Below are 24,918 nucleotides of genomic sequence, written 5' to 3' on the forward strand. Positions count from 1 at the left end.
ATTTCGTCACTGCCTTTAGGTTAAAGAAGTGTAAATCTCTAGTTTGCACCCATGTTGTTGATACTTAACATTTCATCCTTGTCTTCTGTGTATACACCAGCCCGTTCCTCCATGGGTTTCCCAACGTCAAGAAAACGGTCAGTTTAAACTGTCTTCTCCTAACCTACCAGAGGACCCAAAACAGAAAACAGGACAGTACGTCTCTTTCGCGAGCCGCTTCCATTTTCTAGTACGACAATTTTTGGCCTTAGGTAACGCCTACGAGCGAAATGAGACATTCTTTGTAGGAGGACAGGTTGTGTATACATCTAAGGGTCTCCTGGTTCAACCTTGATGGCGAGTGGACGTCTGGACACCTCCTCTGCCTTGGGAGCCGCCAGATCATGTTCTGTTTTGCGATTTTGGATATGATACTGCCGTTTGGCATCCCTATTCAACGGTCCGGTTTGTACGATGTCTGGCGCACATATTGCCTTGGGTCACGGGATTGTTGACTGAGTTTTTGTTTCGTGTTTTCTGGCTGGTTCTCCCGGCGGGGTGACGGTGGCCGGCGCCGGATTGGCAGAAAGGTGCCGGGTGTTGGCGGGTCTTGGTGGGCTCCTGGTGTGCCCTCAGACGTGGTGGGCGGCTGGCTTCTGCTCTGCCGGAGGACACTGGATGAATTTTGCGTTTTAGTTGCGGGCCGAGTTTTGGTTTTGCTACCTGGTGTTCTCTGTGTGGGGCGGGGCCGGTGCTTGTCACCCTAGGGGACTCCTGGGGCTCCCCAATCATCTACCTGTCTGCGTTTCTTTGCCACATGGCATACTAGTTTCCAGTGATTGGCGTCACTTGTTGTGTTGATTTAGGGGCGTGACGTCACTTGTTTCGCAATTTGGCTTGACGTTTCACCTTTCTTCTTCTCTTCTTGATAGTAGGTGCAGTTCGTTTCACCTTTCCGGACTTCGCGATTAACCCTTCACAGGTACACCGGGGCGCATCCGATCCCACGATCGTGGTCGCCCCTAAATCAACTCCACCACCTAAGGATCTTGCAGGTCATGCTCATACTGTACCTTTCTCGTTTCTTTTTCTAGTGTAAGAGCTTATGATTCATCTCCCTTAGTCTTTCATAACCCAACCCAGACATACTTACCCGAATTTACCTTAGGGGGTCACCATCACTAGTGGCCTCGATAGAGACAGGAAGCCAAGTTGGGTTATTGTTTCAGGCACGTTATTGTGTACTATTCTCCACATACTAGACAGAATTTTAACATTGACAAATATTTACAGGAGGGTAAAAATGAGGAGAAGGAACTTGACCTTGATGAACTACTTGACGTTGATGGTGAATTAAAGCGTAAGAAGTATTTATGGGACTCCTTGGCTGACTGCAAACAATCTAAGGATAAAGTCGAGGTGAGTATAAATAAATTTATATAAAGTATAAATACGAGTATAAATATAAGTGAATATAAATATAAGTGAGTATAAATACGGTATATAATAATAATAATATTTTATTTAGGTAAAGTACATACATAGATGCAGTTACAAACATTCTGATTGATTTATAGATAGAGCTAGTACATACAATACCTAAACCCACTGGTTTAATAAAATCAACTGATAAATCAATTACAATTGATTTGAAAATTAAAAATTACAATTTTTTTGCTTGCAGAAATTTATTGATGAATTGTTGGAACGAGCAACAACTCTGTAAGGAACTAGAGACATAACTTGTGTGCGTCGTGTGTGTGCTTGTGGCTCCACCAACATCCTGGGTTTTAGTGAAGGGAGAGACAATGCCTCTGGTTTGTGTCTAAAGTGTGTGCTCTTTTTTAATCACATTTAGTGGAAGTTTTGCAAGTGGCAAAGATACAAAACAGTATTTTCGGAGTGGATTTATATTAGGATGACTTCGTGTGATGATATCTGTCATCCCATATAACTGTGATGCAACTCTGGCAATTCGTAAAAAAAACGAGCTGAATTGTTATGCAGCTTCCGGGAGCGCTGGAGCTAGAATGAGATCTTTCCTCGGACATTGGTCTCAGTGCTGGTTGTATGTATACAGGTTACTTTATATCTTGGGTACAATGTGTATTGCTCTTACGGGCTCGCCATAGCCCGTGCTACATGGACATTTCGTTCAGAGTAGCTAAATCTAAAACAACAACAAGTGTATTGCTCATTCAGTGACTGTCATTTATTTCAGTATCAAGTATTGATCATAGGAGCTGTCAGTGAATGGAATTGACTTTTGGTACTTTTCTATTTTTTCCATTAATTTGTAACTAATCAGGTTTTTTCTTTTGGTTTATTCATGTATACAAAAAAAACATCAAAATGATTAGTATAGGGAAGATGGTGTAGGCTGGTAATATGATATAGATAGATAATGTAGCTAGTCTTCGGCATTAACTGAACAAAAAATTGAATAATTTCTCAGTTTACTAATTATTAATTACAATAACAGTCACTCCCAAAATATGTGCGAGATTTGGAATAATAATGAAAGTTATGGTTTAGTTGTTATAAAACTAAAAGGATGTTCTAGGGAAGTGCTTATCTTATGGCCATGTTTCTTCCCACCACTTGTGCAGTACATGAATTTTCTATGTCAATCCCCCTTTTTATCAAATAAGATATACCTAATGTGTAAGATTTATAATAAAAACCAATGCCAGTTTTTTAAATGCATGTATAATGAAAGTGAGAAAATGTCCCTAATGAGAGCACTTCCCTACATTGGTGCTTCTCTGTAAAAGGAATACATGTAGTTTGACCTTCATAATGAAAGCTAGTACAAGAATCTTTATAGGTCGTTTCTTTTATTTTCACTATAGTCTAGTGTGTTAATATCTCCGTTAGATAATAGGCAGTTATGAATTTTGATTTATTAACATATTTTACATATTGTTTGCCCTCCAAGATTATATTTTGATGAATTTTTAATAGGTTTGAAATCAGTCAGGTATTATTGACAATTTATTGTGTGTGCATTTATTGACATTTGCTTGTTGTAATTTAATGTTTATTATGATATGTTTTACATTTATCTTGTCAGTAATTAGTCTTGACTCGTTATTCCAGTACTGTACCTCTAGTAATCTGCACTTTAGACTTATTTGTTAAGTAGGCAAATGTTCTCTCTTTAAGTTGCAGGTAGAAGAATGAAGCTTAACGACCCATCCATTATTATATCTTAACGTCCCATCACAGTGAATTTCCAGCACAAATTTCTTCAAGCCCTCTTGCCTTTTGCATGGTAAGAATTGGAGCAGCAAGGCTTGAAGTGCTTGGAGATTATAGCAGAAATGTAGCTAGTGAATACTTCCATAATTGCCATTTTCATGTTTATGATTCAAAGGAAGTTAGCCAATATAAATTTAACTGAAGATCAAAATTACAGAGAGTGGCATGCAGAACTGTAAGATTGGAAGTGATTTCAAAATATATTTTGAGACATAGATGTCACTGTAGTAATTCTTATTCTCCTATTATTTTTATTTTTGTTATTTTTTATTTTTTACATTAAAAGTAGCTTTATTGATATTATACTTAGTCTCAGAATGGCTAATTACACTTCAAACTTCTCTCTCACTTGGGTCACAGCCTCCCGAGGTGAGAATATTCAAATGACTTATTTCATGAATGCAGGATACGTATTAATGTTTTTCTTTAAGACATAAGTATTGTACTGTACATGATGTACAGTACAGTACTGTAATTGTATATCAGGCTAGCTGTGAGGTAATTTTTTATGTTGTGATGTGCAAGACTGACTATTTAAAAAAAAACTCTTCTTGTTGAAGGATCTCATTATTAGTTTGACTCGTAACACATGAAAAATCATGGACATTTCATATTAAATTTTATGTGAAAGAGTTGCAACATTTTTTCATATTAAAACAAATCTTTTATATATAAATGCATTTTCCTTTTTGTGGGTAAAGAATTTAAAATGAACCTTTATATCTATAATTTTATACTAAAATTGGGACAATAATGACTTAACGTAGACAATACCAATCATTCTCAAGAAGTTGTCATCTTGGGAAACATTTCATCTCATTGCTTAATTAGAAGCACATATTTCTTTACCCATTCTTTTTTTTTTCCCAGAATATGTATGAAAGCATTGCGTCATGCATGAACAATGTTGCAGTGAATTACGGGTGTCCGGCCCAATATTTGAGAGAGACAATAAAGCTAAATAAACGTATGCTAATTTTTTTCTGTGATTATATTCATACCCTTAAACCAAAATATCATGTATTTTATTGATGATTATTTGACGTATAATTTGAATTAGTGTCATACTTTAAATTATATATTTTTTGCATGTATGAGTGTTTGTTTGCAATTACTTATTTAACTGGTCTACATGATGAAGATTAAAGCTCATGCTGTTCCATCTGCATAAATGTTCACACATATTTTTTTTTTTTTTTTTGCACACACCACTTCATCCTGCAGTGTATTGCAACCGTCCATAATTTAGTTGCAAAGAATTTATTTTGCCAACTTAAATGTGTTTTCTTTGGCACTACTATTAGCAAGAGTGATGTTACCATCGAGTGCTGTTTTCCATACTTCAATATTCCTTGGTGTACATTAAAATACTGTATTGTATACATCTTCTCAAATCTTCATTTTTTTTAAGTCATCAACGCTAATTTTTATATTTCAATTTTAATTATAATTTTATATATGTGGTTGATAGATTTCCAAGTTCCAGTTGGCTTACAGCAGAAAGGCCCCAATTTCAGTCCCTGGGCAGAGCGAAATGTTTGAGCATGTTTCCTTACACCTGATGCTTCTGTTTACCTAGCAGTAAATATGTACCTAGGAGTTAGGCATCTGATGTGTGTTGCATTCAGAGAAAGGTCAGTTGTGGGCCTGGGGGAACCTCAATGTGCCTAACATGCATTGAGTCCTTGACAGTGGAAAAGTATTAGGTATCATGCATTTGGCACTTTCTAACTTGATACATTCATTCAGGTGAGGTTCACTGCACTGTTACATATTCCATTGTTGGTCTGGTGAAGTTTGCAAATACTGTATTTGTATTAACATTTTCTATCAGTATACTGTACTGTAATGTAATTATATAAGTTGCCATTGTGCTGCATAGCTAATTTGTAATCACTCAGAGATCTTTTTCTTCTTTTCCTTTCCTTGTACAGTACAGTATCTCATTCCCCTGGCCTATTAAATATATCATTAAATATATAAATTAATATCATTATATATCATCATTAAATATATCATCAAATATTGTTATATAAATACAAGAAATGAGCTACAGTACATGCTTTCCAAGTGTGTATTTTAGTCATAAAATACTTAAAAAATGCTTCCCCTACAGTGATTTTTTTTTCTTTATATTACATTTTTTATAAGCAAAATAAATGTCAATTTCACTTTTACTATGAATCATTACAACATTTATAATGGTCGCAGAGTTTTGAACAGGAACATTGTGTAGGAATTGGATCTACTCTGTAGGATAACATTTTCTTCTCTCGCTGCTAGGGAGCTGCAGCCATTGCGTCCAAATTCCTGTTGTGGATGGCATATATCTGGACAATTGTTACAGGATATTGAATTTATTTTCATGATGTAATTGGTAAAACTTTTAGCAGTAAAAACTGTTTTTGAGGGGGATAATTACTTCTGCCTATTATAGCTATAAGGTTAATTCAAGTACAGTACAGTACTGTACTAAGTTTGAATAGATCTCTGGAACCCTTTTGATATTTCTTAAGATCTTGAACAGATGTGGTTTCAACCAGATTGGTACTTCAGGTAATATGTGTATATTGGTTTCAGATGTGTGGTGTATGGACTAGTATCTTGAATGACACTGGCATTATCTGGTTTATTTGAACCTGTGGCACTAGGTTTGGTGTGATGTCCACCTCTAGGGGCCCATTTCCTCTCTTGAACTGTAAGTCAGTTTTTCTCATCTGTTAGTTCAATAGTGTACTCACTAAACTGTGTTTGTGGGAATCAAGCTCCAGTTCATGGATCTCCTTTTCTATCATTAACTGTCCAAGGTTTTATCGTTAACATTTAAAACTTTGCATTGAGTTTGTTTCAACTACTTCCTCCTCTAATGATTTCCACTCTCACACTACCCTGACATTGAAAATGATGATTTCTTACTTTATTTTGGTGTTCACCCTCAGTTTATGCCCTTGGTCTTGGTTCAGCCCATTTCAAACCTGTCTTCTTTCTTGATACATACTTCAAAGTATCTTGTATGTTGTTATCATGTCTACTCTATCTTCATTCCTCCAGCATGAAGGTTTGTGTGTGTGTGTGTGTGTGTGTTATATATATATATATATATATATATATATATATATATATATATATATATATATATATATATATATATATATATATATATATATATATATATATATAGGGGGGTACCACCACTGGTGTAATTATAGGGACCCACAGCCTCAGAGAAGGGAACACAGAGCACTCAGGGAAAAACTTGACATTTAACTCTGAATACGAAAGAGTGTTCACTTCTCCTACCACCCCCCTTTTTTTTTATTATGATGTACACTTTATTATGCAAGGTTATACAGTTACATATCTGATTTTATACAAAAAATGAACATTAAGAGGACACAAGAAAAAGTTCGCTTCCTAGAGGCTGTAGATTTCCTCGAACTCCTCCGACGCCGGGCAGGAACCGAGGATGCAGCGGGCATTTCCCCTCTGGATCGCGACACTGAGGCGCTGAAAGAGAAAACTTGCTGCTCTAGGGTCTCTTGTGGTGTCAATGAGCTTGGAACCAAGATCCTTAAGAAACCTTCTTGCACTCTCACCCCATGGGCCTAGGGTCTCAGACCCTATTGGAACGAAATTGTACCTTTGATCTAATTGCCTGTACTTGACTGACTTTTGTTTTTCTCTGTGTGTCGCTGCGGCTCCTGCCGTGCCGGCAGAGAGGGTGATGTATGTCGTTGCCAGGGTGGATACGCAAGTATAGTCCCATGCTAACTGCCTGCCACCCTTCCACGGACGCAGTGTGATTCCGTCTGGTCGGCCGGCAAAGCTAACAGAGTCACGGTTCAGTAGGTTGCGGGGCTCTCTCTCCGCTGGACACTGAGCAGAGGCAAGGCTTCTTTTAATGATGTCGTTGACTTCGTCGTGTCTAGTGTGCCTACCACCCGATTTTCCACAGTGCAGGCCATGCAATCCATATTCGTCAGCATCTGCCTCGCCGCAAATACACCTGTGAACAGTGTGGATAGGGGCAGCAAGGCGGAGAGCGACTGCAATACGGAGCTCCTGCGGATCAAGACGTGTGCCTGTCGCAGACATAGGGACTGCCAGAAGGAAGTCCCCTGCATGGGGAGCCTGCACAGCTGTGAGGCGTGCACGATCACTGGGGGTTGTTGCTGCCTCCAGCAAAGCTGTGGCTTCTTTGTCTACAATGGGGCTGTCCCAACTGGATTGTTTCTTGGCTTTCGGCATGGCTGGTCTGAGTGCTGGGTCTGTCATGGCACCCCATTTCGTGTCACATTCCGTGTAGTGGGGGTCCTGTATCCCCGCTACATCACTCAGGGTGTCAGGTAGAATTTCCTTAACCAGGTCATCTGATGCTGAGGAGGAAGACAGGAAGGCTGGGACTGCAATTTGGGTGGCGGTGCGGACACCCAAGCCACCGAGCCTGACAGGAAGAGTGGCTTGTTTCCACTGGCATTCGTTGAGAGAGAGGTTAACAACTTTTTCCAGCATGGTCTTCAGTAGGAGGTCATACTCGTCAAGCTTTGGGTTGTTGTAAGATGGGGCGCACCTCAGAAAGTAGGTTAGCCTCGGAAGGGATAGGCATTTGGTGAGGAGATAAAAAGCATCGTGGGCATCGATGTCACCTATTCTGTCTTCCATCCTCCTAAGGTCTGCGATTTTCTTGTCGAGGATCTCCTCAATGGCGTTAGACCCGAGGGGAGCTCCAAGGAGGGTGCTGTTCTCGGCCCTAATGACATGGGCTCCAGGCAAGGCAGACCTTATTCTAGCTACGATGTCTGGGTTGGAGGAGACTACTTCACACTTGGAAGGGTTCAGGACGAGACCCAGGCTTACTTCTTGCTCCCTTATTTTCCTGATATCTGACAAGAGGTGGTCTACGGTGCCAGCTATAGTGCCATCATCCAAAAACCAGATGTTGAACTCGCTGGACAAGCTTTCGGTGATTTCTTTTAAGACTAAGCAGAAAAGAAGGGGAGCAAGAGGATCACCTTGCTGAACACCTTCACATGATCTGATTTCATGTTCACCAAAGAGCAGTTTTGACTCGCCACTGTAGCACGATAGTATGAACGGGTAGAGGGGCCGGAAATGGCGATGTACGGCACAAAGTACTGCATCTCTTCTTACCATGTTGAAGGCATTCTTAAAGTCCAGTTTGAGCAGGGCCTTTTCATCAGAAATGTTTGTGATGTATGCTCGTGCTGCATGAGCAGCCGCTTCACAGCCTTGGGGGATTCCAAATCCTAGCTGGATTGGTTTCAGCAATTCAGCCGCTTGCTGGCTGACTACCCTCGTAGCAGCCTTGGCAATCAGGCGTCGGAGAGTGTTGCCAACAGCGATTGGCCTGATTCCTTCGTCCTTCTTTTTGAGAGCACAGAGGGAGGCACCAAAAAAGTATATATATATATATATATAAAGTATGATATAAAGTAAAGTATATATAAAGTATATATATATAAAGTATGTATATATATATATATAAAAGTATATAATATATATATATTATATATATATTATATATATATATATATATATATATATATATATATATATATATATATTATATATATATATGTCGTACCTAGTAGCCAGAATGCACTTCTCGGCCTACTATACAAGGCCCGATTTGCCTAATAAGCCAAGTTTTCCTGAATTAATATATTTTCTCCATTTTTTTTCTTATGAAATGATAAAGCTACCCATTTCATTATGTATGAGGTCAATTTTTTTTTATTAGAGTTAAAATTAACGTAGATATATGACCGAACCTAACCAACCCTACCTAACCTAACCTAACCAATCTTTATAGGTTAGGTTAGGTTAGGTAGCCGAAAAAGTTAGGTTAGGTTAGGTTAGGTAGGTTAGGTAGTCGAAAAACAATTTATTCATGAAAACTTGGCTTACTAGGCAAATCGGGCCTTGCATAGTAGGCAGAGAAGTGCGTTCTGGCTACTAGGTACGACATATATATATATATATATATATATATATATATATATATATATATATATATATATATATATATATATATATATATATATATATATATATATATATATATATATATATATATATATATATAACACACACACACACACACACACACAGAGTGGTTGACAAATGGAATGCATTAGGAAGTGATGTGGTGGAGACTGACTCCATACACAGTTTCAAATGTAGATATGATAGACCCCAGTAGGCTCAGGAATCTGTACATCAGTTGATTGACAGTTGAGAGGCGGGACCAAAGTTCAACCCCCGCAAGCTCAAATAGGCGAGTAGTATATACAAGAGGAATATAACTGAGACTAGTACTGAAACCTGAAACCTGTTGGACACCCTTAATGACATTCTCCCATGTTGACATCTTATTGTGTGTGTGTGTGTGTGTGTGTAATTACCTAAGTGTAGTTACAGGATGAGAGCTACGCTCGTGGTGTCCCGTCTTCCCAGTACTCTATCATATAACGCTATGAAACTACTGACGGTTTTGGCCTCCACCACCTTCTTGCTTAGCTTGTTCCAAGTGTCTACCATTGTGTGAGTGTGTTTGCTTTGTTTATACTTTATATTTAGAAGTCTTCTGTTTAGCGTTATGTACAAGTTTATCTTTCGTAATCAAATGAAGATACAGTACTGTATTGCTTTCACATACAAGGAAATGTTGCTTATTTAATTTTTATACATTATAAAAGTTCTCGTAATTATGTGTGCATTTTTTATATGTTTTACAAAATAATGGCCAAATGTTCATTATTTATTGGTGAAATAAAGATGGCCATGATTTTTTTATGATTCAATTAAGAATATATGTAGATCAAATTGTCTTTGACTTTTCATAACTACAGTACCTCTTATGTGCATCATATCCATCACTAACATTACTCAATATTACAGATTTTTCAGTAACATTTTCATATACAGTACTGTAATTATAATACTCATGATTGCTTCATTCCGCACACCACAATATCCATTCTGCACACCACAACATCCATTCTGCACATCACAATATTCATTTTTGTGTACCATAATATTAATTTTGCACACCACAATATTCATTCTGCATACTACAAAATTTATTACTTACTCCAACATATGCAGTTTGGTTAAATCAGTTATTGCTGTAGTACAGTAGTTTGAAATTACTAGTTTCTTGAGAGAAACCCTTGATTATTAAATGTAAATACTGTATTCTTCTTTTAAGCAATAATAACTAAGAAGTGTGCAAGCAAAGGAAATACTGTAGAACTCTTTGTTGACATTATCTCCCAATAATCATATGTTTTGTAAAATCTGCCAATGATTTAACCATATAAATTCTTTACAAAACATAAAAGCTCTACTGTACTTCACTGTACGATGGAATTATTTGATAGCCAATATAATGTTGGTATGAGGTAGCATGGTCACTTAGCTCCCAGGGAATTATGTGAATGTTGTGGGTTGCATCCAGGGAAAGGTCAGTTGCTGGCCTAGGCAGGAGGTTTCTGACTTTTTTTTTTATATACTCCTGCATCCCGTGAAAAATTTTGATTTATGTTTGTACCCTCTACAAAAGTACAGTAATATCACATTGGAAGATGAAGAAATAAACATTATCCTCTTTTTTTCAAAAGGGGGATCATTTCTGGCAAGGTGTGATGCAGCCTCCTCCTTTGTCACACCCATTGAAATGCCATCTCACACCTCCATAGGGGTATGGCACCAATGGTTAGGTATCCCTGGCCTAGTGAAATCATCTCCATGACAGTGGGAAACCATGACAGTGGCTTAATTATTTAGGTTCCTTTGTTTTATTACCTTTATAACACCAGTGGCTTTTCCTGATGAAAAAAATTATATAATAATTGAATTTGTGGACGTGTTCAAGCTGAAGAGATCAGAGCTCAGTGGCTACCATTTCGAAATGCTAGTCTTTTTTAAGGAAAACTGAAGCATTAAACTTATATGTTTTCCTAGTTTCATTACATTTATTTTGTATTAGTTGAATTACTGTAATTGTAATTTAACTTTAATTTGCTAACATTAAATATTAATGATTTCCTTTATCATCAATTTCATATTTAATTTCAGTCACCGTATATATTTTTCTTACCATATACAGTACCAGTATTGTATTTAATCCAAGCACAGAGACGGTCAGCAGTATTTCATTCATAGTATAGACTAGGTGTAAATTATTCCATTCAAATTATCACAAAATAACTTTTAATCATTCATTACCCTTCTAACAAAATTCTGTTTGAATAATTGCTTATTTCACAAAAATTAAGGAAGAGAAGAGAATTTCCTCCCCCCCCCCCCCAGAAATTTCCCTGCTTTCATGCAAGCAGGGTCCATATAGTAGCTCTCTCATTTGGATCATTTTCTTAACTCAGTATCATCATTGTAGTCACGGCATCTTGTGTTAGTTATTTCATACATTTTGCATTATTTACCACCATTGCCTTAAGTCAAGTTCTCAAAATGTATTTCACATTTTAGTGCAGTATTCACTTGATGACCACTATATTTATTGCCCTTCATTGGAACATGACACATGCAGCATCTCTTTGGCAGGTAAGGATTTCCAACTGTATTTTACAGCAGATCATTGTTTTTATTTAAGTGCTTAGAGGCCCACTTTAGAAGTTTCAAAGGGATCGTCCTTGCTAGATCTATCAAATTATGTAATATCTATTTGTTTACACAGATACTTATTGTGTTGGCTATCCACACAATATTACATACATTGGCAATGTACACACATCTTTCTTGATGTGTTGTAAATGAAGTTATACAGATGGCTCTCTGTGCATGCCCTCCTTGCTACAGTCACGGACATAGCAAGCAAGTAGGTCGTCTTGGGAGATATGATGGGTATGTGTGAGAATCCAGGGGTGGACGTGTACGTAATCAAGTGGGTGAGGTTCCGTGTGGTGGTGGCTCCCGTTTACAGAGCCTATGATGATTAGCACTGGTCCTTTATATGCTGCCACATACTGCCTGTTTACATGAAATACAGAATTAGAGCTGGACTTTGTAAGTTGTAGGTGCCTGGGGCAAAAGAAGCTTTGGCTGGGCACCTATAATATGCTTGAAACATTATAATGGATTTAAAGCACAAGATAAAAAAAATTAGGCAAAAAGCCATAACCATATGGATTAATAGTTCGGTGATGATGGGGCATAACTGGCCGACCCCTCACAGTGTTCAAGAGAGAACTGGATAAGCACCTCCAAAGGATACCTGATCAACCAGGCTGTGACTCGTACGTCAGGCTGCGAGCAGCCGCGTCCAACAGCCTGGTTGATCAGTCCGGCAACCAGGAGGCCTGGTCGACGACCGGGCCGCGGGGACGCTAAGCCCCGGAAGCACCTCAAGGTAACCTCAAGGTATGATTAATAATAAATGAAAATGACACAAAATGTATGATGTTTCCAGAGACATTATGGATACAAATAAAAGCAATTTTCATAGTCAAATGTGAAATATTTGATGTAAAATCTCTTAAGAGTTTTAGTGATTATAATATTTATCTGAGACCCATGCAGTTGTTTGAGTGCTTCTTAATAATAAATTTTCAGAAGAGGGAAAAGGGGGATTGAAAAAAGGGGGACCGAGAGGGAAGATATGGGGAGAGGGCAAAAGAAGAGGGGGGTGGGGGATAAGAGACAGACTATCCCGGGCACCGCCGGGTACCCCTCCTACTACTATATATGTATACAAATATAATAAACCTACCGGAACACTTGTCCGTTGTTGAAGTAGCAGCACATGAGGGCGTGAGAGGGCGGCACTGCAGGTGGGCAGTCATCAGGGTCGACGTAGGTGAAGGGAATGAAAGTGGGAGGAGCGTAGCGGGAGCTCCACCACCCACAGTTCACTTCGTACCCGGTTACTGAGAGACCTGCCGTCAAATTGCTTAGTTTAGGGGCAATACAGCATCTGGGTTAACATAAAAGTACAAGGTAAGACGTGTCTACTGAACTAATTAACATGTCGCTTTTTACAACATGTTAATGCTAATCATTATGGGCTTCAGGATATACAAACTGGCTTTGATATTTCATCAGTTACACAAATAACAAAGAACACATTATTCCCAATTAGTACCTATTTTACTTATATATCTGTAGCTAATTATACAGTATATATATTCAAGTTACTGTGCAATTGAGACATAAATATTTGTCTTAAATTATATGCTAGACAGCAATAGGAAACATAAACCTTGTGATTTTAGGGAATTAAGAAACATTCATTATCACCTATCATTTATTAAGGTAAATAAAGATAATAGATTTCGAAAACATTTTTAGAACGCAAATAAAGTTAAAAAGAAGCGGGAAGAGTCTTGCCTTTTTAAATAAAACTGAATATTAATTAATAATAATATATTTATACAAGTGTACATACATACGAAACATGAACAGTGGAGGATACATATGCAAGAAAGACAAGGATACATTCTCCAAGTAATTAAGCTAGTTAATAGTAACCAATATTGCCTTAATTACCTACTGTACTACTACTGTACCCACATTGAGGCTTCCTTAGTGTAAGACATTATTATGAACTTGTTGTGTATCACTACCCAATAATTTGTTATCTAGAAGTATTGTGCACTCCCAGGCTTGGTATAGTCATGAATTTATTTCTTACAGCTTGTTCTGTGTAAAATGTGAAATATTATGTTGTAGGCTTTGCTAACTCTGCTGGGTTTTAAAATACAGTTGGAAACGATCAGCAGGGCAAATGGGGGGCCTTTGACAAGCCCCCGGCTTCCTGTCCTCGTCGAGGCCACTACTATTAGTGTACCTCAGGTAAATATCAACTTGTGGTGCGAGGGAGAAGTGCAGTGGTTTGCCGTAATAAGCCATTTTGTTCAATTGTGCTTTGAGGTAGGTTATTAACCTAGTTGTATTCACCTAGTTATACAATACAATACAATACAATTTTATTTAGGTAAGGTACATACATACAATAAATTTATACAAGGATTGGTTGACTTATAGGTAGAGCTAGTACATACAATGCCTAAAGCCACTATTACGCAAAGCGTTTCGGGCATGATAAACTTAAATGACAAGCTTAATACTAATTGAGCATAATAGTTGCTTATTTCCAATGTATTTGGAAGTTGGAGGGAGGAGTGTCATATATCTGTGGGGGAGGGGGAGTCGGGCCGTTCTCGCGGGGGTTCCCAACGTCAAGAAACTGCCATACTAAACTACCCTTCTACCTAATCTAATCTACTCGTAATCTACCAAGAGGATCCAAAACAGAAAACGGGGCAGTATGTCAACTTCACGAGTCGCTACCATTTTCTAGTACGACAGTTTTTGCCTTTAGGTAGAGTATACGTCAAAATGCGACTTTCTGTTAGGAGGACGAGTTCTGTTAGAAAAACGGCGTTCTATTAAGAGGACAATCCTAACCTACCAGACGACCCACAAACAAAAAACGGAACATTGTCAACTTCTGGACGCGTGAGGCGCCAGGGCTTCTTACCGCCATTGCTGCCAACCTTATTTTCATTCCTTGTTTTCAGTAAGGTTTAGTGCAGAGTATTTTGCTTGTTCATTAATTATTATTTTACCAGAAATAATGTAACTTTAGGTTAGGTCTGTGCTACTAGTATGTCTTGGTCGTAAGTTTGTGTATGGTGGGGGATAAATATTGGGTACATGGTGTTGGTAATCTTTTGGTTGCATGAATGCGTGAGGTCAGAGGTGGTCCATGCCTCAGTTGGCGTGTGACTACTGGAGTGGTAGCACGCTGCTGGGCGAGTTTGTAATACCCCTTTATTAAGGTAAGTGTTATTGTTTTAGGGAGGCTGACAGCATGTTATTTGTTTGGCATTTATGACCTGCTGAAATGTGTTAAGTGTTATCTGCGATCCTGAGGTAACTTACTGTCTTCTATTTCTAAGCAAAGGGATAGCGAGTTTTATTTTCTTGTTTATACTTAGACGTGCAATTAAGTTAGCACCAGTACAATTTTATGTTGATTTGACATCGTCGGAGTTACACTGTTTTGTTTAATAGTTTTCATTCGTCCCATGGTTCATAATTAATCAATAATAATGGAGTCGCGGGACAGGCAGCCTGTATGTGTTCACACATGTTAGCATTATATTGAACCCTCCTCCCACCCCACCCCCCAAGAATGAATTGTATTTCCTATCACCTAGAGGCATTAGGTGATAAGAAATGCGCACAACCATTTCTGTCCAGCCCGGGAATCGAACCCGGAATTCTCGATTGTGAGTAGAGAAGGAACCGGACTGTACTACCGTAACCCATTTAATATATACTGTAGATAACTTCTCAGTCTAACCTGGAGTGAGGAACTGGCATGTTGTAGGGATGTATGGATTCAGTCCCTGAGCCCATTATGTGTCTCTGTAACCCTTTCCACTACTCGGGAGATGGGTATGGGGTGCATAATAAATGAACTAAACTAACTAACTGTTTAAAGAACTCATGGCACCACTGAGCCGTTGTGGAGACCTGTAACAGACACTCAAATAACACGCGAGAGAGTGCTACCATCACAGCTGGGCGAAGGACTGCTAACTGGAAGGGGGTAGAAATAGCCTAAGGTACTCTATCCCATTGAGATGTATTTTTTTCTTGTCTCAATAAACATACTTGAACATGACTGCTAACTAGAAGGTACCTATACATTGTAGGTGTGGTTTATGTAAACTAGTAAGCAGCAAACACCACCATTAACTGGGAGGTAATGCCTCAAGGATAGAAAGTGGGATATATTATTGCTACGTGAACATGTGTTAGACATACTCAGAAATATACTGGCTAGCCAAGTCATTTTTCCAAAAGCAGTGACATTAAAATTTACAGATCGAGGGGTGAATAGTGATAAAATATTTATAAAGGCTTAAGATAAACCCTGTTTTATATTACAAAGTTATATATGGTGGGTGTATGAGTAAGAATTGGCATAGGCCTACCTGTGGTGGCGCTGATGAGCCACTCGAGGAGGCCGGTGCCACAGCCTATGGAGGCCAGAGCAGAGAGGCTGGCTTGTCTGACGTGGGCGGCCAGGGCTTGCAAGCAACAAGGTTGAGGCCGCACCCACAGCAGTAATGGGTCCCATTTGTCAGCTCCGCCAGTCTTTCCTTGCGCCGAGGCCTCTCCGATGAAGGACAGTATGGCAGCGGCGTCACCTGAGAAAACAAATTCATGTTCAGTTTGGTGTTGGTTCTGTCAACCTCCACATGGAGGATTATTGAGGCCGTGGCACTTCTTACTGACCAATTTGAGAGTAACAAAAGCTGCCGGAACAAGCAAAAGGATGCTTAGTCTTGCCTTGTTTGTAGAGAGTGAGAATACGGTCTCTGAGGGAAAGTTCGACAACGCTATCCTGGCCGTCAGGCCGGCTGTCACCGTCAGGCCGGCTGTCACCGTCAGGCCGGCTGTCACCGTCAGGCTGGCTGTCACCGTCAGGCCGGCTGTCACCACTGACACACAGGCTGACATCCTCACGGGTATCGTAGCCATCGTCTGCACCACCTTCGTCCCACCGCATGTCGGGTCCTCTGGATATTTAGTGTCTAATCTGTAAGAAACATGACAAAGCACAATACATCCTCCCTTGATAATAAATATTGCCTGTGAACAGTTATAAATAATAAAATTTGTTATCCATTTCTTTCATGAAACTCAAATGAAAGTGATGATACGGTCTTGGAACTTGACAAGTTGCTGATACAATCTTGCAAGAAAACCACGCCTATATGATGATCATGTTAGCGACTTGAACAGCTTTTCAGCCAGTTGGCAATTAGTATGACTGTACGTATCGAACGAAAAAGCAGAGAATCGAGGAAAACTTTGAATTCAAATACTGTATTTGAAACTGGACACGGGCACCTTTAATACAAAAATTTAAAGTATTTAAAAATAAAAACAGATTTGAAGATCTGTCCTCTCGTTTAATACACTACAGTTTTTACGCAATTGAGACGACGCAAAATTTGCGGTGATTTAGTGAAATTAAAAGTGCACACAAATTGATGTTTATTCGACCAAATGAGCTTGGGCGGTGAGTTGCTTTTAAGTTCTTAGACGTTTAGTTTGGCAAAAAACATTAAAAAAATTGCAGTTGACACGTAAGAACAGGTTGAATTCACAATGGAGTCTTATTTCATTGTCACTCTCTCTACCACTGAGGCGGCAGTTATTGTGATGTAGGATACACCGCCATCTAAAGCCCACAGGCATTTCAGTTGGGATGGCCCAATCTTAGACTGATGTCTATGGTCTAGGCAGTGTGCCTAGACCATGCAACATTGCCTGCCTCAAGGCCATAGCAGCTTCCTATACTGGTGATTTTCTATTAACACGAGTGTCAGCAACTGGCATGCATTTCACACCACAGGCCCCCTGAATAGTAACTCTCCAACTTGCTGCCCAAATCCACAATGAATATAAATGTATTTGTGGTGAAGCAGTGACTGACAGGTATGACCAGCATGTCTGCTCTGCCAAAGCACATAGGGTGGGGGCGGGTGCACTCAAAACAGTTGTGTTAATGACATTGAGAGGAACCTTACCACAGCTGGTTGTCCAGCAGAGAGAGATCCCCATAACCTAATGCCCCATAACTTTGACGAGCCTGTTGGTCACCCATATGGGATCACAGTGAACCGTTGGAAGATTGGTAGGCAGTTGGTGTGGGACTAGACGTGCCTATCAACCTTGTCCAATGCCTACATTGACTTCAGTGTTGCACACCCGAGTGGTGCTGCTACTCACAGGAAATCAGCCAAATCTCGTAACTACAGAGATCTGGATCACCATTACTATCACCCCACTTCTTCAGAGATACTTGGTGCCTTGGGTAAACTTGTCACTAGTTGTTGATGGCTATGGGTTCTAAGCTTTTATAACTCTGTTCTGAAAAAGTGTTCGCGTTTAGGATCCTCTTATTTTTCAGTGTAGTTTTTCCGCATACTTTGATTCAGTGTTTTCATGATCGTTGTTGCATATATACATACAATACTGTATATCAATTGTAAGGCACGATAAACGTGGGCAATAAAAATATTTACTTGGGCCCAAGTACTCTAACCACGGACCCCATATATAATGTATGTATATATATATATATATATATATATATATATATATATATATAATATATATATATATATATATATATATATATATATATATATATATATATATATATATATATATATATATATATATATATAATATATATATATAATATATATATATATCATATATATCATATATATTATATTTTTATATATTATAATATATATATATTTTTGTGATCATTGTTGCATATATATATATATATATATATATATATATATATATATATATATATATATATATATATATATATATATATATATATATATATATATATATATATATATGTCGTACCTAATAGCCAGAACGCACTTCTCAGCCTACTATGCAAGGCCCGATTTGCCTAATAAGCCAAGTTTTCATGAATTAATTGTTTTTCGACTACCTAACCTACCTAACCTAACCTAACCTAACTTTTTCGGCTACCTAACCAAACCTAACCTATAAAGATAGGTTAGGTTAGGTTAGGTAGGGTTGGTTAGGTTCGGTCATATATCTACGTTAATTTTAACTAAAATAAAAAAAAAATGACCTCATACATAATGAAATGGGAAGCTTTATCATTTCATAAGAAAAAAATTAGAAAAAATATATTAATTCAGGAAAACTTGGCTTATTAGGCAAATCGGGCCTTGAATAGTAGGCTGAGAAGTGCGTTCTGGCTACTAGGTACGACATATATATATATATATATATATATATATATATATATATATATATATATATATTTTTTTACCTGAAGGCCACTATCTCTTAAGTGGTCGCGATGAGGACAAGAAGGATTGTCAAAAGTCCTGACGATTTTATCCAACTGGATTTTGAATTGCATCATTGTTTTGGCATTTACGGCTCCATCGGGTAGGTGGTTCCATGGATTTATAACCCTATGGATGAAAAAGCATGTGTTTGCCGTCCTACTTTGTGGCTTGTTGAACTTGTAAACATTGCTCCTTGTTTGTTAAACCTGACTCTTTAAAGATGTGGTCTGAATCAATAGTCGTTAATATTATTATTATTTTGTTTATTATATATAAATTAAAGTGTAACTAGGTTATCAAGATTGTAGCTGAACAATTGGTTCAAGAACTGAACTACAACAGTCCTGGCCAATAAAAGTCATTTATTTAATGCTGTTATTTGTATACATTTCTGGTGATCGTTTGTCATTAAAAATCACATGGTTCATTTTTAAACGGTATAGTGGGTTGAGGGGAGAATTAAGGGTTGCGAATAGAAGGTGGAGGAGGGAGGGAGAAGGCCACGTGCCATTAATGGTTCAGATTTTTCTGGTCTTGGCGTTCTCTTACGTCATTTAATACACGGCGTGCCAGCCAAGTTGCCAGTAAGTTGGCCCTCAGCCCGACCTTTTGACATCTCGTGACCTACACAACTTGGCTCAAGACGCCTCCCCAAACAGCTGAGTATTACAGCTAGCATTTTACTTAAGTCACAATCTTCTCTTGTCTCTCTCACACAAACACTTTTACGTACTACAATACATTCCGCATTGATGCTACATAGTCTTGGCGCCTTCGTTTGATAATTACTTACATTCCGTATTGATTTAGGAATTATACTTCTGAACTTAGGTTATACAATTTATATATTTTGATAAAGATTTTCATAAAAATCTTGAACCGTTGTATAAACTTTAAATATAACCACATTTATAAAAATAATGAATGGAATGACAGTGTCTATATATTCACTGAGCCGATGATGGCTTAGTTGAATCATCGATTGCTTGATTTATTGGTTAATTGATTTCTTGATTGGTTGATTTGTTGAATAATTGGTTGCCTGAGTGTGGCCAGTGAGAAGCTACGCGTGAAAAATTAAAGTCGTGAATAACAAATGAGTGAAAGTGGAGACGTGAAGACTGAGTGAAATAAAAGTTTGTTAGCAATTCAAATTAAAATGTTAGCAATAAACTTAGAATATAAGCCTAACGACTTCCTGTCCCGATGAGAAATAAAATATGGCGTCCCCGGTATACAGCCAATATATGGTGTCGACCATACTATTCTCTCACCCCTGCAAGCACATGGCTCGGCAATAAAAAACTAAATTATTATACTAAATTAGCCCATTACCCAATTTCTTACATCACTACAATAGTTGTATTTGTTGCATATTTTTATATGCGATTAGTAATTTTTGAGTCGTAAATATCTGGTTTATTTAAATCTTTCAGCAATAATTCACTGGCAACCTTCGTTATCGTAAAATATATGGTTATCTATTTATTCACGAATTCTATGATTAATTTGTTAGACATTGTCGAGTTATATATTCTCTCTCAACCCCACGGTGCGCGAGGCTTCGCTGGTAATTAGTCCGGTGCAGCCTAATTGGGTAGCACTAATTTTGTAATTTCCCAAACTCACGCAATACCAAGAACATTTTCCACTCAACGTTTAAGCGGAAATTTTCGCACGAGCTCATTATGTGCCTCTAACCTTTCCAATACTACCCACGGGAGGGTTTTTTTGGGGTAGGGGGGGATGGGGAGTGAGTGAAGATGGAGAAGTTCAGGTGAAGGAAAAAATTTAGAGATGTGGAATATTGGGTATGAGGGGTTGCATAATAGATTAATCAAACGATTATCCATTGTGGACAATTACCATGTAGCACAGTTAGTTTCGTTCTTTAGTTACAAACGGGGATCCCGGGTTCGATACCCGGGCGGGAGAGAAATTGATGGGCACGTTTCCTTTCACCTAATGCCTCTGTTCACCTAGCAGTAAATATCCGCACCGTTACTAACAACGTTTAATTCAGAGCTGTAAGTTTATATTAATATACATTTTTTTTTATTTCTGTGCCATTTTCAGTCCAGCCAGAATTGTAACTATATTTGTACAAGTTGCTACGAATAAAATCATCAGATTTGTATGGAATTCTTGAAACACGAGAAATCGAAAATTTTAGACATTCTTCACCCTTCCATCCTCTAATAATTAATTAACCAAGACGATGATCTTACCGCTAGTTACCTATTGTAGTCGACCAGGACCTATATACCAGGGAACACTAGGGAGGGAACTAAGCTGGTGAGTGACTGGGATTGCAATGGCACCTTCCTTGCTCAGCCGCTCCTCAAGTTAACCTGACAAGGCTGCTTGCTTCCTGGGACGGGGTTCGTTGGCAGGCGAGGCCCGTGACGTGGGTTGTATAGTCAGCAGCGCCAGAAGTACAAGTGGCTGTCAAAGAGACCTGAGAGTCGTATTTTTTTGTTTTAAACAGTGAGGTTATTCCTGGCAAGGATAAGTGATGACGATTATGCTCCCTACATACCTGCTTCAGCTGCCATTTATTTTCCGCCACCACTGGCGATTAAAACATACTAGGCTATTATCATGGTTAGGCTGCTACTGTCACTACTCTTTATATTACTACTACTACTACTACTACTACTACTACTACTACTACTACTACTACTACTACTACTACTACTACTACTACTACTACTACTACTACTACTACATATTACTACTAATAATACTGTACTATAATTACTAATAAGAATACTGTACTATTATTACTATCAATACCACTTCTACTAATTCTACTGTTATTACTATTAACGATTAGCAATGACGTGTAATGATTACTTTTGAGGGCCATTTTTGAATCCCAACCGGGCAGTAATATTGAACAAGATCTCCTAATGCAACCCAATTATATCAGTGATGTGTAACAATTTTCAATAGGTAAGTTTAGATTTGTAGGAGGAACAATGTCTTAGCACAACTTATGACTCCTATTGACAGGCTTGGAGCTCTAACATATTCATTTTTGGGTGACGACATTCAAAGAGCAAGTTGGTATTTTATGTTTAATATAGTTTTGGTTACAGCAGTCGAATGTCTTCTTACAGTAGTCGGATGTTATTTTGGAGATGAAATAAGTATTGGGCAAGATGCTCCAACCAGCAGGGAGGAAAAGACCATCTATTAACAACAGTGTATAAGGAGAGGAACAATAAAAATGATGGAAATGATTGTATGTGAGCATAGGATGTTGGGAAGAATTATGATGGTATATGTTAACAATGGTAGAGACTATAGGAGACACTTCATATAAGCACAGTATAGAGGAAATTACAAGAGGCCATTTGAGGTCAGGGTTAGAAAAAGTAAGATCAGGTGACATGTAAGTACCATTTGGGTTGACTTTTATATACACACACTCCCACGCAGGTGAGTAATAACATTGGTGTATACGAGGCTGGCTAACATCAGAACTGCCTTCAGAAACCTGTGTAAGGAATCTTTCAGAACCTCATATACCACGTATGTAAGGCCAATCCTGGAGTGTGCGGCCCCAGCATGGAGCCTGTACCTTGTCAAACACAAGACGAAACTGGAAAAAGTTCAGAGGTATGCCACTAGGCTAGTCCCAGAACTAAGAGGCATGAGTTACGAGGAAAGGCTGTGTGAAATGTGCTTCACATTGCTGGAAGACAGAAAAGCTCGGGGAGACATGATCACTACATACAGAATTCACAGGGGAATTGACAGGATAGACAAGGGTGGATTATTTAATGTGGGTGGTACACGCACAAGGGGACACAGGTAGAAGCTGAGTACCCAAATGAGTCAGAGACATTAGAAAAAACTTTTTCATTGTCAGAGTAGTTAGTAAATAGAATGCACTAGGAAGTGGTGTGGTGGAGGCAGACTCCATACACAGTTTCAAATGTAGATATGATAGAGCTCGAAGCTCAGGAATCTGTACACCAGTAGATTGATGATTGAGAGGCGGAGCCAAAGCTCAACCCCTGCAAGCACAACTAGGTGAGTACAGGAACAGACGACTGCTGACTCCTTTTAGCAGGCTGAGAGATTTCCCTTCCCTTAGCTCATGTGAAGCCTAGTTTCCCTGGAATATAAATTCCAGGAAAACTAATTCCCTGAAGAAATTTCCCCCAGGAATTAGTTTCCCTGGAATACGACCCGCCAATCTTTTAACAACCAGGTACTAAAGTCACTGCTAGGTGAACAGAGGCATACAGTTAAGGATTGGTGCCTAGTCAATCCTCCCTGGCCAGAATACCAATCTAGGCCAAATTGCTCGTGAAGCATGGGGTGAGTGTGTTGAACTTTAGATTCTCTCACTATCTGATGACAGCAGTATCACATCTAAGTGCCAAGTAATATGGCTTCAGAACCAAGTTGACTATTGCCATACTTAAAGAAGTTTTCTAAGAGGGAAGAATTTCTTTCAAAGTAGAGAATGTACCTGGAGAGTTGACAATTGTAGTGAATGGCAACTTTTGTAATTTTAAAGGTCTAATATCGAAATGAAAGGATTAAACAAATGAGTTAGATTTTTGTGGTGAAATATTGTATATTTATAGTACTCTACGTTTAATAAAATTTGTATTTGTTAAACGCTTTTAACAGGATGTAGTATAATGTATATGCAGCAGACTTTTTTTTTTCTAAGTGTAAACCTTATGAGCAGACCCATAGGTTTATATCTAAACACATGGGTCAGTATATTTTCTGAGCGCTTGTGGAAAATGGACCTTAGCAGAGTAAATGTTTTTACAGTAGCAAGTATTTCTCCAAAGAAGGCACCAAGCCTGGAGACTAGCACCATCTGTGGCACAGAATAGTAAGGATGCTAATATGAAAGCAAAAGGACCAAGATGAGCAATGTCAAAAGTATCAAATTCACCAAGGATTTTATTGAGAGAGTAAAAGACTTGAATGAACCTTGAAAAAGTAAGATTTCTGATCATCCTGAAAATCAGGACAGTCTGAAAAGGTCTATGACTGAGCTGGAATAATGCAATTCAAACTATAAGATGCAAATCTGTCCCATAAAGTGCTTATGAGTTAAGCACGTATGGCCAATATGCAATTTAGCCAGAGCTGTTTTCCACCTATTATGGTGGTAGGGATAGCTTACACTTAATATTATGCAGTTACTTGCAACTCCACTATAGCCCCAACAGTTGTGAATTATGACATGAATGACCAGGTAGAAATTTGATGAATGAAGTGTTTTCATGAAACAGAATACACACGAATGGCCTCCATGAAAGTAAGAATGGTATTACCTCCATACCTCAAGGTATGATAGTCAGGCCATTAGAGGCATCAACACCCAGCAAAGTTCAACTGTCTTATTCCTGCTGAAGGGAAGCAAACAGAATTGCATGCAGTTCTGCTGTTAAAAGAGGAATAGGTGTTTCATGACTGTAGGAACTGTGTAACCCTTCATCATATGGGTTGAGGCATTTCTTATGGGGGCAGTGAATTCTGTAAACATGCTATCCTAGCAGTAAACAAACTAAAGGGAGAGATAACTGGGCCTTGCTATAGGTGCAAGAGTCAAGGCACAGCACAAATTGGAATGGAGACATCAAAGGGACCACCCATAGTATTGAAAGCAATTACAATCACGATCATGCAGGGATGGAACACCGTTTACACATACAAGCTTTGGGCTGGAAAAGATTAAAAGGCATCAGTGCTGAGACGATATTAATTGCAAGCTGGAGCCAAA

The 24,918-nt window shown here is 38.5% G+C and overlaps 2 protein-coding genes across 6 annotated transcripts in view; one reads left to right on the plus strand and one right to left on the minus strand.

Annotated features, from left to right (window-relative positions):
• Positions 1 to 4,220, plus strand: part of LOC123754052 (protein phosphatase 1 regulatory subunit 14C) — a 197,331-nt gene extending 193,111 nt beyond the window's left edge. For all 5 annotated transcript variants that reach the window (XM_069307339.1, XM_045736187.2, XM_045736188.2 and 2 more), the window contains exons 4-5: positions 1,273 to 1,398; positions 1,664 to 4,220. In XM_069307339.1, coding sequence (XP_069163440.1) covers positions 1,273 to 1,398; positions 1,664 to 1,705 — 168 coding nt within the window. In that variant the 3' untranslated portion in view covers positions 1,706 to 4,220. The remainder of the gene's footprint in view (positions 1 to 1,272; positions 1,399 to 1,663) is intronic.
• Positions 4,221 to 12,041: 7,821 nt separating this feature from the next.
• LOC123753887 (uncharacterized) lies at positions 12,042 to 16,446 on the minus strand (the record flags this gene model as incomplete). The annotated part of the gene is made up of 3 exons (XM_045735838.2): positions 12,042 to 12,252; positions 12,992 to 13,157; positions 16,227 to 16,446. Coding segments are annotated over 3 exons (597 nt in total), but the record flags the coding sequence as incomplete, so codon positions are not given.
• Between the last annotated feature and the right edge of the window lie 8,472 nt (positions 16,447 to 24,918).

Source organism: Procambarus clarkii, chromosome 6, assembly GCF_040958095.1.
Source record: "Procambarus clarkii isolate CNS0578487 chromosome 6, FALCON_Pclarkii_2.0, whole genome shotgun sequence".
NCBI classification, from domain to species: domain Eukaryota; kingdom Metazoa; phylum Arthropoda; class Malacostraca; order Decapoda; family Cambaridae; genus Procambarus; species Procambarus clarkii.